This window comes from Apis dorsata, unplaced genomic scaffold (genome assembly GCF_000469605.1).
Source record: "Apis dorsata unplaced genomic scaffold, Apis dorsata 1.3 scaffold_291, whole genome shotgun sequence".
Lineage (NCBI taxonomy): Eukaryota > Metazoa > Arthropoda > Insecta > Hymenoptera > Apidae > Apis > Apis dorsata.
Genome location: NW_006263566.1, coordinates 78,953 through 95,778, shown reverse-complemented (window position 1 = coordinate 95,778; position 16,826 = coordinate 78,953). Strand labels below are relative to the sequence as shown.

General features: G+C 26.1%; 1 protein-coding gene across 1 annotated transcript in view; it reads left to right on the top strand.

Moving 5' to 3' along the window:
* The window catches only part of LOC102677061 (tyrosine-protein kinase transmembrane receptor Ror-like), a 282,377-nt gene extending 271,886 nt beyond the window's left edge, over positions 1 to 10,491 (top strand). The window contains 12 exon segments of the mRNA XM_031511089.1: positions 2,361 to 2,436; positions 2,438 to 2,523; positions 5,426 to 5,513; positions 6,654 to 6,873; positions 6,956 to 7,080; positions 7,159 to 7,706; positions 7,847 to 8,086; positions 8,164 to 8,297; positions 8,406 to 8,622; positions 8,724 to 9,065; positions 9,163 to 9,431; positions 9,539 to 10,491. Coding sequence (XP_031366949.1) covers positions 2,361 to 2,436; positions 2,438 to 2,523; positions 5,426 to 5,513; positions 6,654 to 6,873; positions 6,956 to 7,080; positions 7,159 to 7,706; positions 7,847 to 8,086; positions 8,164 to 8,297; positions 8,406 to 8,622; positions 8,724 to 9,065; positions 9,163 to 9,431; positions 9,539 to 10,234 — 3,041 coding nt within the window. The 3' untranslated portion in view covers positions 10,235 to 10,491.
* Positions 10,492 to 16,826: the final 6,335 nt, after the last annotated feature.

Here is a 16,826-nt window from a genome sequence, read left to right as displayed (position 1 = left end):
GAGAGAGAGAGAGAGAGAGAGAGAGAGAGAGAGAAATGCGCAACAAGAAAGAAGAAAAAAACGAAGAGAAAAAAGGCAAGGATGAAAAGCAAGAATAAAGGAAAAACAAAAAGAAAAAAAAAAGAAACAAGAACGAGGATTTCAAGTCCGGCAGAAGGCAAATCACGTACACGGCTGCCTTCGTGGGCTACTGAATTGAATTTTGGACAACACTTACTACGCCAGCCTCATGAATAATGTATTCGTTGGAGTGAGTAGTCGCGAATGTCGCACACGGAAAAGTGTTGACCCTTTGACCAAGATGGATGAGACGGTCGTTGATTATCAAAGACAAACATGATCTCCAACCGCGCTTCTTACGTTCGTCTATGTATATCTGATTCATGTCTAGCAAAATTGACTTATTCTGAATCTCCTTGAAACAACACCTCGGAAATAATCGATGCTCGTCAAGAGACGACAAAGTGGTTATTAAAATTTCGAAATTTATCGAGGAAATCGAAAATATCAAATATTTTATTTCATAATAAAGTATTTGGCGATATTAAGAAATTTAAATTTATTATTTCGAATAGAATATTAAAAATGACTTATATTATTCTCAATTTTGCGAAAGACTTTGGACTTTTCTTTCTATTTTTTTTTAAAATATATTTGATACCAAATGTACTTTTTATATTTTTTATTTTTATTACTATGAAGTTACTTATTTTTTGGAAAAATAACGTTAACTTTTAAGAATTTAAGATAGAAATGTTTATTTATTTTCCATATAATTTTAATTATAATTAGCTATGTATATTATATATTTAGATACTGAACTCTATTTCCAATTATTAATTAGATCAATTCGATAATTTCAAAAAAAAAAAATACAATTTTAATGATGATCAACAATCATCGAAATAAAAATTCGCCATTTCCTTTCCTTTAAAGTTAATTAAAATTCTTCTCGAAAACGGTCGGGGAATACGTGTATCTGTATTATTCCGAGAACAGATTCCGAAAACGTCATCTTTCCGCGAGATAATTAATTCCAAAAGCGAATTATTCCGGCTTGGTTAGCCGTTGTTTCTCTAGTAACCGTTAAAAACGCGCGCGAGAAAAAGTAATTAGAATTCAGAAAGGAGAGAACTTTACCAAAAACCCAACACTTTGCATATAATTTAGCAGAGAAGTCGGTATACATAGCGAGAATGCCAGGCGATACGCGGTGATACATTATGCTATTACGTTTCATTGCCCGACATTAGACGAGATTACGTTCCTTCCCTTGATATTATACCCGGCTGACTTAATGGCTTATTTCATCATTGTGGCTGAAAATTTTTCTATCCTCTCCTCCTCGACAGTTTTCCTGCCGATCTTTGAGCTATCTTCATTCCTAACCGCAAATCGTAATTTCTATCCTCATGAAAGATCTCGGTGAAAATTTGCGAGATAGTCAGATTCTATCAAGACCTGGATAACTTATTATTTTTATCGGAATACTTTTTTTCTAACTGTATATTCTTTTATAAGGAAAAGATCTAAAGAGAATTTTTCTATTTTTCAATTCCCATCCCCGCGTTAGATTTGTACAGAAGAATTTAATATGTGATATTCTTTACTGATTCAAGGATATAATTATAGTAATTTATAAGTTTTAGTAAGAATTTAATGTATTTACGATGCACCAAAATATTTTTGTAATTCACTGTGTTATTATTTATATATTCATTTTTCGATAACGATACATGTTTATCATTATGTTTATCATTAATGAACACCTACTGTATATATTTTATAATTACATACGTATATTACGATATTTCTGAAATATAATATTCTTGAAACCAGGATTCATTTGCATAATAATTTAGTAATTAATAATATTAATGAATTGGTAATTTACATAAATTACAATTACAAATTACATAAATTACTTCCAATTAAACAATACAGATAATTATTAAAACTATAATTTGCAATATTGACTTTCGCTTTAATATCAAACTTGTTATTAATACTTACAAAATTTGTTTTATCAAATAATATTAATTCAAGAGCAAACGTCTCCTGAAACTTTCCAAAACTTTTTTGATTTTTCAAAACTATCGCACAAATAATAATTATAATTATGTTAGTTATAATTAATATTAATTAATATAAAAATGTTAATTATAATTATTTTTTATCTAATTATAATTATTATCTTGCTTTATAATTACACTTATTGAAATTTATATTCATATATAGAAATAATAGTGAGAATAAGAAAATAAATAAGAAGAATAAATAATGGTGATATAATAAATATTCCAAGACATCCTTGATGTGTATCATGATGCGATACAGATAAATGCGTTGGTACGTTACAGAAAAAAGAAAAGAAAGGAATTCTTATCGATGGAAACGAGTTCCAGCACGCGATCGTACGTGGCAAAGTCGAATGCACTGTTAGAGAGATGCAGCAGCGGTTACGTGTCCGACCCACGTATTATGTATCTCGAACAGGAAATGGAAAAGATAAGACAACTCGAGGTCATTAATAACCCCACCCCCGCGTTCCGTTCGCATCTGGAGCTTATTCTGTCTACTTGCGCTCTTCCATTCACTTCGTCGTTTATTCGTAAATAATTTGACAATTCGTTTTCAAGTTCATTTTGTGAAATACAATTTTTTATCAATTTTATCTTTTATCTTTTACCATGTTTATTCTGATATTTATTTCTGATACCTATATCTAGTGGAAATTTCATCCTTAATTTATTTTTATCTTTAACTGTATTTACGATGAAATATCATCGCATTTATTAAAAATTTATTTAATTTATTAAAAGCTATTTTCTTCTTTTCTCAAATTATAATTTACACATCTTATTGAATTGTGACATAGAAGTCAATTCGTGACAAAAGAATTCGAAAGGCTAAAAAAAAATTTTATTTCGCGTGATTCAATACTTTTAAAAATTATAAGCTATTCAATTATAATAAAATGACAAAGAATGGCAATTAATTAAACCATGGTTCATCTTAGTTCTAATTTCTCTTGGAAAAATTTTAATTCGCATGATTCGTTTAATGGCTTTAGAAAAATAATTTATTAAAACATTCACTCAGATAAAATGCTTACTCTAACGCAATATTCAATACAACTATATTTCGAAACGTTAGAGAGATGCAGCAGCGGTTACGTGTCCGATCCACGTATTAACAAATCTTCTCTAGATCGAATTACACACGATTTACATTTTACTGAGATTCATTTCCTCTCTTTCCGCGCGGCAACCTTTTCAATTGAAAAGAGGAAAAGTGATAAAAAAGAATAACGGTGATCGAAATATCGCGATGATTGTCGCGCATTGTCAATGCTATTCGATAAAGCAAATGGATCTATACAGGCGGAAGCTTGAGTCACATCAAATTCGCGACCGGAAATCATACAATGTCCAGGTAATGAAAGATAATTGAAATCAAAACAGAATCGATACAGGATATTTCGTTTTTGTTGTCATGAAGCAACGTAAAAAATTGTATTATGTGAATATAAAGCATCGCGAGACCACAAGTTTTTACGACTTTTTCTATTTTTTTCTCCATTTCTTGTTCTTTTTATTTTTATATATCTTTTATCTACTTCGATTTTCTTACGTTTCCATCAGAAATCGCATAAATATAATACAAAAAAAAAACTATGATTAAAAACGAAATGAAATTATACTGATGCAACATGCTTTTCTTTTTAAAAAAGGAATTTTGAAATATAATAGATCTAAATTTTGATAATTTGATAAATAAATTTATTTAGATTTAACTTTGTGTATTTTATTCGTCGTCATATTTAAAGTGGAATTTCCATGTATACTTTTTTTTCTTTCTTTTTTTTGTTTTTTTTGATAATTAATATACAATGGAATATTTTGTTATGTCTATTTGGATTTTATCGTCGATTATTATTTTATCGTTTTATATTAAAATTGAATTACGTCGACTATTGTATTTTACAAATAATGAATGATTGATTGATATATATAAATAAATTTATTTTTCATTTAGATATTTTTTTATTTATCATGAAATATTTATATCATTTTAAAGTGTTTCCATTTTTTAAATAATAGATGAAATATTTGAATATATCTATTTTTTCATATATTTCACATTTTATTATTATACATAACATTGAAATGATTTTACTATAAAATTTTATAAAATCCTGTTTTTTGTTCTTAAACAATAATCAACATTTAAATATTAAATAAAAATTGAATATGCAATTCAACGTTGATCGAATAACATGATATAATGTGTACATGTTAATCGTTGCATTTTTAATTTTAACATATCATTAATACAACACGTAATTTAATATATATTTTAAAAATTTAAATTTTCTCTATAAATTATAAACTCTCCATTATATCTAAGGAAAATGTTATGAAAATCATGCAAAACTAAACAAAATAAATTAAAATATGTATGAATAAAAATAATATTTATGAAAATATTTAATAATTGATTAATTTTAATTTAATTTGAGAAAATAAATTATAAAATGATAATAGACAAACCACAAAGAAATATGTTGAAATCATATTCAAATATTCAATAGAGAATCTGTTATAGTATCAATAATTTGATTCCAACAAAACTCTATAATTGCAAAACTAATTTAAAAATGTTTTACATCTGTAAAATGTAAAAACGAGAAAATAAAAACAAAAAGATTTCTATCTAAAAATAACTATCTTATAATAACTTGATATCATTTACTGCATTTAATTTCGCTGCGAATCACGAAGTTCATCCTGTTCTTCGAATGAAACTAAAACTGTTATTATTTTTTCTTTATCTCCAAGAAGAAAGGAAAAATAGAAAGAGAAAAAACACCAGAAAAAAAAAATAAATAGACAAAATCATGGACACACGGTAAAAAAGAAATGAAGATATAAAAGGAAAATAACGAAAAGGAAAAACGCAAAGAAATGAAACAGAAAAATTGAAAAATTTGACGGCAGGAGGATTTTTAATGAATGAACAGTATCTTTCATCGTGTCTCAACTCTTTTAAAATCTGTTATAACAACATAAAGACATGAGCATCGACGGAAGAAGATGAATAAATTGTAATTACAAATACAGATTTGCACTCGCACTCAAACCTGGAGATTTTCAAAAGGACCACGCGATGTGTCAAGCGTCAAAAAGAGCAATTTTTTAATTTATCCTCTCTTCGAAAACACTTTGAATAGAATGTTAGAAGAAAGAAAAATTCAATTTTAATTGATCCACTATTATAAAGTATCATATTGTTAGGATCACTATGTGACTATTTTTCGATTGTATTTCGAATACAAGATATTCACAGAAATAAAATATAAATTGAATTTATTATATTTGCTAGAAAGAACATTTTTTAATTTAAATAATAATTTATTTTACAGTTCCTATTCATTCCGATCATCCCATTAGTCAAACATCGGATGATAGATTTTCCCCGGATATGATTGGTGGTGGTGATTTCATTGAAGGGTAAATATCAAGTTTATTTATTAATACAATATGATATATTTAAATATCCATTCTAAAATTTATTTTTTAGAATAATCTTGAAATAATTTTTGACACTTTTTAAAATTTGTATTTAATAATCAAACGTAAAGCAAATGAATTTTCTAAAATAATTTTTTCTATATTAAAAATGAAATTTTGAATTGAATTTCGAAATTCAAAATATTCGAAATTCGAAATTCAAATATTTCTTATTAAGAAAAACTAAAATGCTTTGAAAAAACTCTTAGATAGAATTTGAAATATATTAAACAATTTAACATTTGTAACATTTTTTTTTTATACTATTTATAGTATGTAAAAAAATATACATATTTTGTAACAATACTAGCTAGATAAATAATATTAGGTATATAAACTATTTACAAAATTTATATAATTATATATTTTTACTTATCTTAAAAAATATATTTTTGAAAAAGACATTACTTTATTTCATAATTTCTTATTTAACCGCCAAAAATTTCAATTAGCGACAGTTTACAAATGGACACTGAATGTGATGTCAAATGACATAAAATTTCTGTTAAAATTTTAATAGATAATTTATAAATATGAAGCTACTCTTGTACCTAGTATTGTTACATAATACATGTATTTTTGTACATGGTATAAATAGTGTCAAAAAAAATGTTACAAATATTAGAGAAACAAGGTGATCATTCTTTGTTGATTTCAGTGAGGTTATAAAAAATACCTACGAATTTTGTACGATAATAAATAAAAAAATGTAATTTACGTATGTTAAATAAAGAATCGAAAATTTAAATTTGTATGACTTTATGTTTATTTTAAAGCATTTTTTTCGTAATTTAGTATTTATTTTATCTATTAGTAGTTGTATTAAGGTTATGTTTTGAAAACAACTGATCGTTCATTTTGATTAAAATCATGACATAAAATGTTCACGCAATGAACTAAAAAGTTAATATTTTTATTTTGTATAAAAAATGAATATGTATATGCTTGCATTATGATGTAAATATATTATTTTAGAAAATAATAATACTATATTCCTAACCTATCAAATTTGTTATAATTTTTTTATATTATTGAATAAATACATTCAAACATTTATAATAATCTTTGTATTGTCAATAGCATTGGGCCTGGAGATGGATTAGACCTCTCAGGGACTGGAATGTCAACGCCACATATCTCGCATTTGGCATCAACAAATCCATTTAGTATATTATCACCAAGTCCACAACCAACTAGTTCTCAAACTAATACTATCGACATTCATACAATCGGCGGCCTTAGAAATGTCAATATGCAATTATCTCCTGGCAGAAAAGACAATCATGAAGGAAAATGCGAAGTACATAAAAATTATTATATATTTTATTCATTATTAAATTATGAATTATCCATTAAAATTTTAAATTATTCTATTCTATTAGGTATACATAGGAAAAACATGTGCACAATTTTTAGGAAATCAATCTGTTTATATTCCATATCCAATGACTCAAGAATTACTTGATGATAAATTGATGAAAGCTTTTGGTGTTATTAAATACTCAAAGTAAGTAATTTATATATGATATAGTATAAAAATTTGTACAGATCATATTAAAATAATTGTTCTATTTTTATATTTCAGTGAGGTTTCATCAAATTGTGAAGGTTATGCAAAACCATCATTATGTTTTTCTGCATTTCCAATATGTCGTGATCCTGACAGTATTCTTAAACTTAAAAATTCTGAAGCTAGTGCAAGTTTATTTCATTTTTTAAATTCGAATCAAGGTGATTTATCAAGAGATATGGATGATGGAGATGATGCAGATGATATTACAGAAGCTCATGATATTCCCAAAAAACGTAGTCCCACATTGGGTCCTACCTCAGAATTTAATCCGTATAAAGATGGAAAAACTTCCAATAAAAAAATAATAAATCAAAGCTACGGTGAAACACAATCATCTAATAGAATGGAGATCAATCGTAAATTACGAAGAATTTGTCGACAAGAATGTGAAATGTTAGAGAATGATTTGTGCAAAAAAGAATATGCAATTGCTAAAAGACATCCACTGATTGGACATCAAGTGCCTTTAATTGATTGTTCAGATTTACCGATGGAAGATACTCCCGAGGCTCGTGATTGTTTAACTCTTGGAATCTCTTCAGGAAACAATGTACAGGAAAGTATGTATTTTTAATTTTTTAATATTTTTTTTAATAATAACAATATATTATTATTTGAAAAGATAAAATTAATAATGTAAGTTTTAAATTCTTTTTTATAATAATTAATGAAATCATTTTTCTTTTTTTTTTAATTATAGATGACTATTGTTACTGGGGAAGCGGAAAATCTTATCGTGGAATCGTAAAAACAAGTATTAGTGGAAGATCATGTATGCAATGGTCACATGGTGAATTTAATCTTCAGATTTCCGATTATCCCGAATTAGCTGGAAAGCATTCATATTGTCGCAATCCAGGTGATAAAGAATTACAACCATGGTGTTATGTTTATGTCGATAGTAAACCACAAAAGGAATTTTGTAATATACCTAAATGTGGTAAGTTGCATTCATTCTATATACAACTAAAAATACACTAACATAAGAATTCAGAATGAATGGAAATTTGTTTACAGTTGAAAATTTATGGATCTATGCAGTCGTTGGTTTTGTACTAACAGGAGGATTTGTTACCATATTGGTCTGTTATTGCTGCTGTTATAGAAGCAAGAAATCTAGAAGGCAAATGAATCATTTGCCAACAAATAAAGTAAGATTCCATCTAACATTTAGATATTATACATTTGATAAATTTTACATTTGATAAAATTTAAATATTTAATAATATATTTAAAATACTTTATATTTTATATATTAGATGTTAACCGGTATACAATGTGACAAAAATATATATGATGGAAGGCGAAGTACAACCCAACCTATGGAAATGAGTTCTCTTTTAGCTGGTCCTGGTAATACAACACCTGGAACAGGAACATTAAGTAGTGGCAGTAGTCGAACATCCAATAATAGAGTACCACAATTTACTACTAATAATGTTGTACTGTTACAAGAACTTGGAGAAGGAGCTTTCGGTATATTACATATTGTGTACATTATATATATACAAAATAGTATATATTCTCAAATCTCGTACATATACAACTATAATTTTTTTTTTTTTAATTTTTTATAGGAAAAGTATATAAGGGAGAATTACAAACGGGCAATAAATGCGAACCTCCAATTTACGTGGCAGTGAAAACGTTGAAAGAGAATGCAAGTCCAAAAACACAGAGCGACTTCAAACGGGAAGTTGATTTGATGACAGACCTAAGGCATCCAAATATTATTTGCCTACTGGGTGTAATACTGAAAGGGGAACCAATGTGCATGTTGTTCGAGTACATGACCCAAGGGGATTTACACGAGTTTCTCATTTGCCATTCACCAAGATCAGACGTTCCATTGAACAATGGAAACGGAAAAATTCTGGAACAACCGGAATTTTTGCACATCGCATTACAAATAGCATCTGGTTAGATTTTAATTTTAATTAATAGTTTCGATATATATACAATAATTTATTAAATTTATTAAATTAAAATCAATTTATTAAATCAATTTCGTATCAGGTATGGAATATTTAGCCAGTCATCATTACGTTCACCGAGACTTAGCTGCGAGGAATTGCCTAGTTGGAGATAACTTAACAGTAAAAATCTCCGATTTTGGTTTATCTCGTGATATATACAGCAGTGATTACTACAGAGTTCAATCTAAAAGTTTATTACCTGTTCGATGGATGCCGCCAGAATCAATTCTTTACGGCAAATTTACCACAGAGTCCGACGTATGGAGTTTCGGAGTTGTATTATGGGAAATTTATAGTTACGGTTTACAGGTAAGGAAAAAGATCGTAAAAACTAAATAATGTTATAGGAAAAATAAAAAATTATCCAAACATTAAGCATTATAAAATATTTAAACGTTATATATCTTAATTTACAGCCATATTACGGATACAATAATCAAGAAGTAATAGACATGATTCGATCACGGCAATTATTACCCTGCCCCGAGGATTGTCCAACTATGATTTATAGTCTAATGATAGAGTGCTGGCACGAAGTAGCTAATCGCAGACCGCAGTTCCCGGAGATTCATCATCGTCTGCACAACTGGTACATAAACCAAACTTACCTGAGCGATTTCTGTAACGAATCTATCACCAGTTATTCCGGAAGCAGTCATAAAAGCACAAATAAAACCAATTCCACACAGTTATCAGCGCCAATATATAAGTGCGATCCGAAGGATATGAATTTCAAAGCGAACACGGATCAACAACCTTCATTCTGTAACTTAAACGACCACAGTAATGGTATCAAGATGTTGCCACCAAGCTTCCAGAACACAAACCTCATCGAGCAGAGGCCAAACTGTGGCTTCAATGAACATGGTACGCCGATGAAGACCTCTATCTATCCGAATCAAACGACAAATATCAATTTAAATGATTTCGACGAGAAACAGTGTTGCTCGCCAAAATTAAGCGGAGCGAAGAAAGTATTGCCTCCGGCACCTCAACCGATGAACAAAATAAATACGCCTAATGGAACTAGACCAATGCAAAACGGAGCACAATTAGTTGTTAGGTTACCAGACCCTAGTAAGGTCACTACAGAGACCAGGGTATCGAAGTGAATATAATTAAAGATTGTTTCACTTAGACGATTTTTGTATGAATTTTATAATTTCATAAATCACACGTTATACAAGATATATATCTATACCTCTACATTCGTTTCATAAGTAAAAGAATTCGATCTTCAAAGCTTTCGGGTAACGTTTGTTAAACAGGATAAGTAAACAAACCTCTCACTAATATCTAATCACTGCCATTTTCGTATTTATTTATTTCTTTCGATTGAAATATAAATATTTTATATACTGTCGATAAACACGTTAAAATTCACTATATTTCATAACTTATCGTAACCTTTTTTTATACATATAATATAATGGAATATACATAAGTATAAATACAAAATATATATACAATAGAATGTAAGCTCAACCCGTTTGATATCGTGTTTCTCTTGTATTATTTTATAATTAATTTTCCTTGTGTTTTATGGTATTTTGAAAGTATTAAAAAAATTTATGTTAATATGTATTTAAACATATTAACTAACAAAATGGATACATATTGATTTTATATATAAGTATATGAAAATTTTAATGTTTCGTTGTATTACAGTCACAATATTAAGTGATACTTGATTGATATGATATGAATTTTATACATTAAGTAGCTTCTATAAGACTTTTTATACTACTAGTTTTATTTATATTTTTACATACGCGAAATCATAAATTTTTGACTGATCTATTAGATTGTAATATAAATGTAACATCATGTGTCTGCCATGGTATATACCGTTTAATAAGATTTTTAAAAATGGTACAATAATCAATTGTTGGCTGTAGCAATACATTATTTGAAAGCACAATCTTATTGTGCATTTAATAGACTTTCAAAAGAAATATTTTATCTATGAAAATTTGTCAACTATCAGTGATGATTCGTTTTAAAAACGGAAAGCAATTCTAATCATATCTAAACGCGAACAAAAATCGAACATTTTTACGCATCTTTAAATAAAATTTCTATTAATTGATTAAAAAACAATTTGTTTAATACTGGTGAAAAAATTTCTTATATTATTTATATAATTTTATAAAATTCTATACTTTTGTACGTGGGGAAGAGAGAGGGAGAAGGAGTAGGAACTAAACTTACAGATTGCATGTTTTTCAATTATTGTCGAAATTTATAGAATTAATTTTCATACTTTTTTTAAGTTAATAAAATCAAAAAAAAAAAAAAAATAGATCCAAGATCTATTGATAGCGAAGATGAAATACGAAGGCTCAACGACTTTCGATTATTCGAAAAAGTTGTCGACATTGTGTGTAAATTATACAGAATTATATTATTCATGTATAGAGCGTAGAATTTATGATATAAAAAGCAGGCGTTATAACTGTATTCAAACAGTTCGAAACTAGTCTTTAGCAAAACTTGAGTGAAAAAAAAAAGGATTAAAATTATAAATAAAACGTAAATAAAAATTAACGTCTGCCTCGTTGCGATAGCGTGAATTATAGGATCGTAAATAAGCGAATTATAGGTAATTAACAAAAACCTAGAGTGAGAATGTTTAAACAAGATTGTATTATACTTTTTATAATTTTTGTATTAAGAAAGAGAGTCACAGAGAGACATTTCATCAGCCGAGAGGAAGCTGTCAAGTATTTAGAATCAATTTAAAATTAAATTAGAGTAACGATTTAATATATTATGTTAAAACGGAACTCTTATTTGAAGATAATGAGCTTACGAATCGGTATTTGTATTATTATTAATTATATTTTGTTAATTATATTATAAATTATATAATCTTAGTGACCGCATCGAGGGCTCGTTATCTATTAGACTTTAAGTTAATTTATGTCAACTATTTTGACAAAGGATCATAATATATATATAATTATATATATATTATAGTATTATATATATATTATATTATATATATATTTTATATATATATACACAATCAAATACAACATATATATACGATCCATGTTTTTCGTAAAAGCAAATATTATTTCATTTTTTTTCCCTTATGTCACACTTCGATATGAATCGAATTTTCGATTTAGCAGCAATATGTTCTGAATAAATGTTAAAATATGTAAATATGTTTATTAATTTGGTAATTTTTTCTTCCTTTAATAATTTTTTTTTAAACTTCTGTGGATATTCGATATTGAAAAAAAAATAAAAAATGTATGAAAACAAACTGCAATATTTTACATTTTTAAATTATGGTATTTTCATTTATTTTCTCTTATTAAGATTCATTAATTTTTATAAATAAAATACTATAATTTATATTTTAGATATTATAAAAATATATTATAAAAAAATATTTGATTCATCAATTATATTAAAAATGAATTCGACAAAATATGATTTTAAATTGATAATATTTACATTTATAAGAATATAAATTTTTATATTTTTTGACTTGAGTGATAAGTGTCAATATTAAGAAATTTTTCATTTGTTATAATTTAATGGAAAATTTAAAAATATAAAAAACGGAATATGTTTATAGCTCTATGCGCTAAAAATAAAGAAAGCAAAAAATATTAAAAGGACAAAAACACTGGGAGAATAAAAATTGAGAATTTAGTGCCAAGATTGTATTAATAATGATCTCTTTGATAATAGATTAATTTTAACTGATAATATGAATCAAATTTCTCATAAATTTTTCTAATTAACAATATGCAATTAAATGGATTTAAAAAGTTCTAATTTTTAATTATTGAAATTTTTTCTTAATGCACTATAACACTAAACAAATATTCGAACGTCGTAACTCACTCTTGATATTTTGTTCAATTATTTAAAATTAAAACAAATATCGCTCAATAACAATACAAATGAATGTATTTCTCATATCAAATGAATATCTTTACTCTATGAGATGATTAAAATTGAAAAAATATAAAGAATACGAAATTAGATAATAAATATCATGAAATATAATAAAACAAAACACATGATATCTTTTAAAATAATAATCACAAGAAAAATCAGAATGATCATACTTGCACCATCTATATACCATATTTTAATCTAAATATACATCAAAAATAAACAGCAAAAAAAAAATAATACGGCTACAATTTGGGAGTTCCATCTGTAGAGTGAAAATAGTAAAAGAAAGACAGAAAAATGAAACAAATAGGTCGCTGTCGCCATCTATTAAGTATCCAAAATACTATTCTAGAAGCAAGAAAAAAAGTAGGACAAAAATAAATCATTATCCTGCGAGCATCAAAAATATTTTTCCAAAAGTAAAAAAAAGCATAAACAATCAGTTTTTCATCTATTTCATCTACTTTATCAACAATGCAAAAATCTCCTTATCACAGACAAGAACAAAATATCGCGACATCTTACAAAATTTTATATCGTATAATTAGAAACTCATCCTAACCACGACGTTCCATTCATTCTTCTTTAAAGCAAAAATTTATGTCAAATCAATGATAAGTATTCCTCTCGATGTAGATTTACAAATTATTAAATCTTTGAATTGTGCAAAACAACAAAAGAAATTTTAAGGAAAACCGATGCGATAAACTAAATCTGAAATTAAAATTAAAATGATATCTTAATCTAATGTAAAATATAACTCTACATGAAATATAGATATGTTGTTTCACATATACATTAATATTTTATATTCGTTGGCATGAAAATATAAAATATTAGTAATTATGAAATTTCTAAAAAGGAAACAAAATTAAATATATTTCACATATTATACTTATTTTATTGATCATCATCGCTTTTAATATCAATATTATTTCCATTACCATTAATTATGGATTTAATTTAATTATGGATGCAGTTACAAATTCTATTTTAAGCAGTTTAAACAGTTTTCTAAAGTAACAGTTCTACAAGTCAATTATCAATTAAAATCATTTATATTTTAAAAATTTCTTACAAAAAATTTACTTACAAAAACTTATAAACTCTTGATTAAATATCCAGAAATATGTTAATTTTAAATGTAATTAACCATAATCCTTAATATATATAGTTCTAATATAGATAGTTCTTAACATAAGTACAACACAATTACTATATAATATATAATATATATACTATATAATATACTAATAAATTCTACATATGTTTTAATATATAATAATACAAAGATTTATTTGCAGATAGGTAAACCTATCTACAAAAAAATTTCAATAAAATCAAAGGAATTATACAAAATATAAGTATCTTTCATTGATTACATTACTCATTCTACATTCATTTTACATTTATTCCACACTCATTCCATTAATTTCTGATACAAAGAATTAGTAAAAATTTTATAGAATATAAGTTACTACAATAAATTTTTATATAGTTTATTTTATAATATATAAAATAAACTTATATTATTAATTATATAATATATAAAATAAAATATATAAAAAATTATTGTAGAAATTTATATTTATTAAAATTTTTATTAATCTTTTATTTATATTTTATACTCTTACAATTTTATACTCTTATATTTTTTTAATCTTGAATAAATACAATATATGTATAAATAAATTTATTTTTCAATTATATGATTCCTATCTACATAGAATCTAAATGTTTTTTTTAATGCCTTTCTCAATGCTCAAGGTATCTATGAGCTATCTATCTACCTATATAAAATTTGTTTAGGACCCCTCTTATAAAAAGATACCGATATTATTAAAGAAAAGGAAAAAAATATTATATTAAGTATTTGCATCTTCTTTAATTAATAATCTCAATAGTCTCTGAAAAAATCAAACTAAACAAATAATTAATAAAATTCCATAAGATATAATTATAAATTAGCAATAGGCTAAAATAGAATATTTTCTTGAAATATTGGTATTTTTACAAAGATATACCTGAAACAAATTTATTTAGAAGACTAGCAGAATAATTAAAGAAAAGCAATTGAAATAAGAAAAGAAAAGCAATTGAAATATTATAATCTGGAATAATATAAATTTTATAATGAACATTCAGTTATTATAATGAATATTCATATCATTGACGAAAAATTTAATAAAAAAAATTTTAATTTTAAAAAAATTCTTCATCAGCGATAAAAACAAATATATATCATGGCAATATTTTCTGTAAAACAAATGCAGGAAGTGATAAGGAGTATTGAAAAAGAAAAAAATCTAGCCAATAATATGCTATTAAAATTAAAATATCTCCCAATCGATATAAATATCCCGAGCAAAAAACCGCGAATGGAATTCATTTTGTATCGCAATACTAATAAAATAATATTTTTTTAGAAATTAAAGAAGAGTGCTTTAATATATTTATAATATTATTTAATTTATAGCTAACAAAAAAATGAAATATTTGGAAATCAATTATTTACGCATATTCTATGCATTCAAATTTAAATAATGCAACACTAGTGGCGAAAAAATCAGTGCAGTTTCCTTAATGACTGCTGTTGTACAATCATCCTTGTAGCTTTTTTAACCACTTAAAATGATCCAGGAAGAGGAACATAAGTATTTCCATAATCTTGGAAGAAAATGGAAGAAATTTGAGCATTTAATTTTCATAACACTATTTGAAAAAACGCAATTATTTATATTATATATATAATATATTTATATTATATATTTATATTATATATATTATAAACGCAATGCTTTTTAAAACAAATTTAATAAAAATCATTATTTTTATACAATTAAAAAGCTATTAATTAAAAATAGAGAAATTAATGATGAGTGATAAATTATAATAAATTATAATACTATTTTATAACTATAACAATTTATAATAAAAAATTGCGACATATTATAATTCGCAACATTAATGCAAACGCGAAAATTAAATCGCTAATTCAATCCGTTATTAGTCAATAGTAAGATTAATGCAAAACGCGATTTGCCCATAATGATTGAATGAACGATGAGCTAATGTGCAAATTGGTCAGACAATATATGTACTACGTATTACTAAAACGAACACAATAACAAAGTAATAACAATGATTTCCCATTCTTTAGATCTAGAAAAAATCCAAAAGATGAGAAATCATTTATTGCAGCTCTCTTCATGACAGTTTGTCGGACCTCTTCGATCTTCTTTTTTCGGGCGCAATGTCTGTTGAAACTTAAATAAATTCGAGATTCACTAATATCAAATTAAAAAAAAAAAAAAAAAGAAAAAAAGAAAGGACTAAATCGCGAAAACTAAGTGCATGAACGACCAATGATCGCAATGATCGTTCTCCGAATATGCACAGAATCTCTATGCACAGTGTAACATTCGTTTTGAAAGCAAGTAACCGCGAGCACGAAATTCAAAAAATCGAAACCAGAGATGAGTAGCGTTATCGTCCATTCGTCTCAATTTTATTCTCGATTCAGCTCAAATTTTATTCCCTGAAACAGATTGTCACGTGAAAACGCGTCTATCCGATCAGAGACTGTGATAATCTATCCGGTCCTACCTACTTATAATTAACAGACATATCGGAAGTATACTATCTATCCTATCTAGCTCTATTTTTGAAAAATATGACAAAATAGGCCAACCAATACATTTATTTTACGATTCTCACTCGGGCGCAAAAGCCTACACTAAGAAGAATGTCAGGATGCCTCCAACAGTCGAGCTTAGTACACAT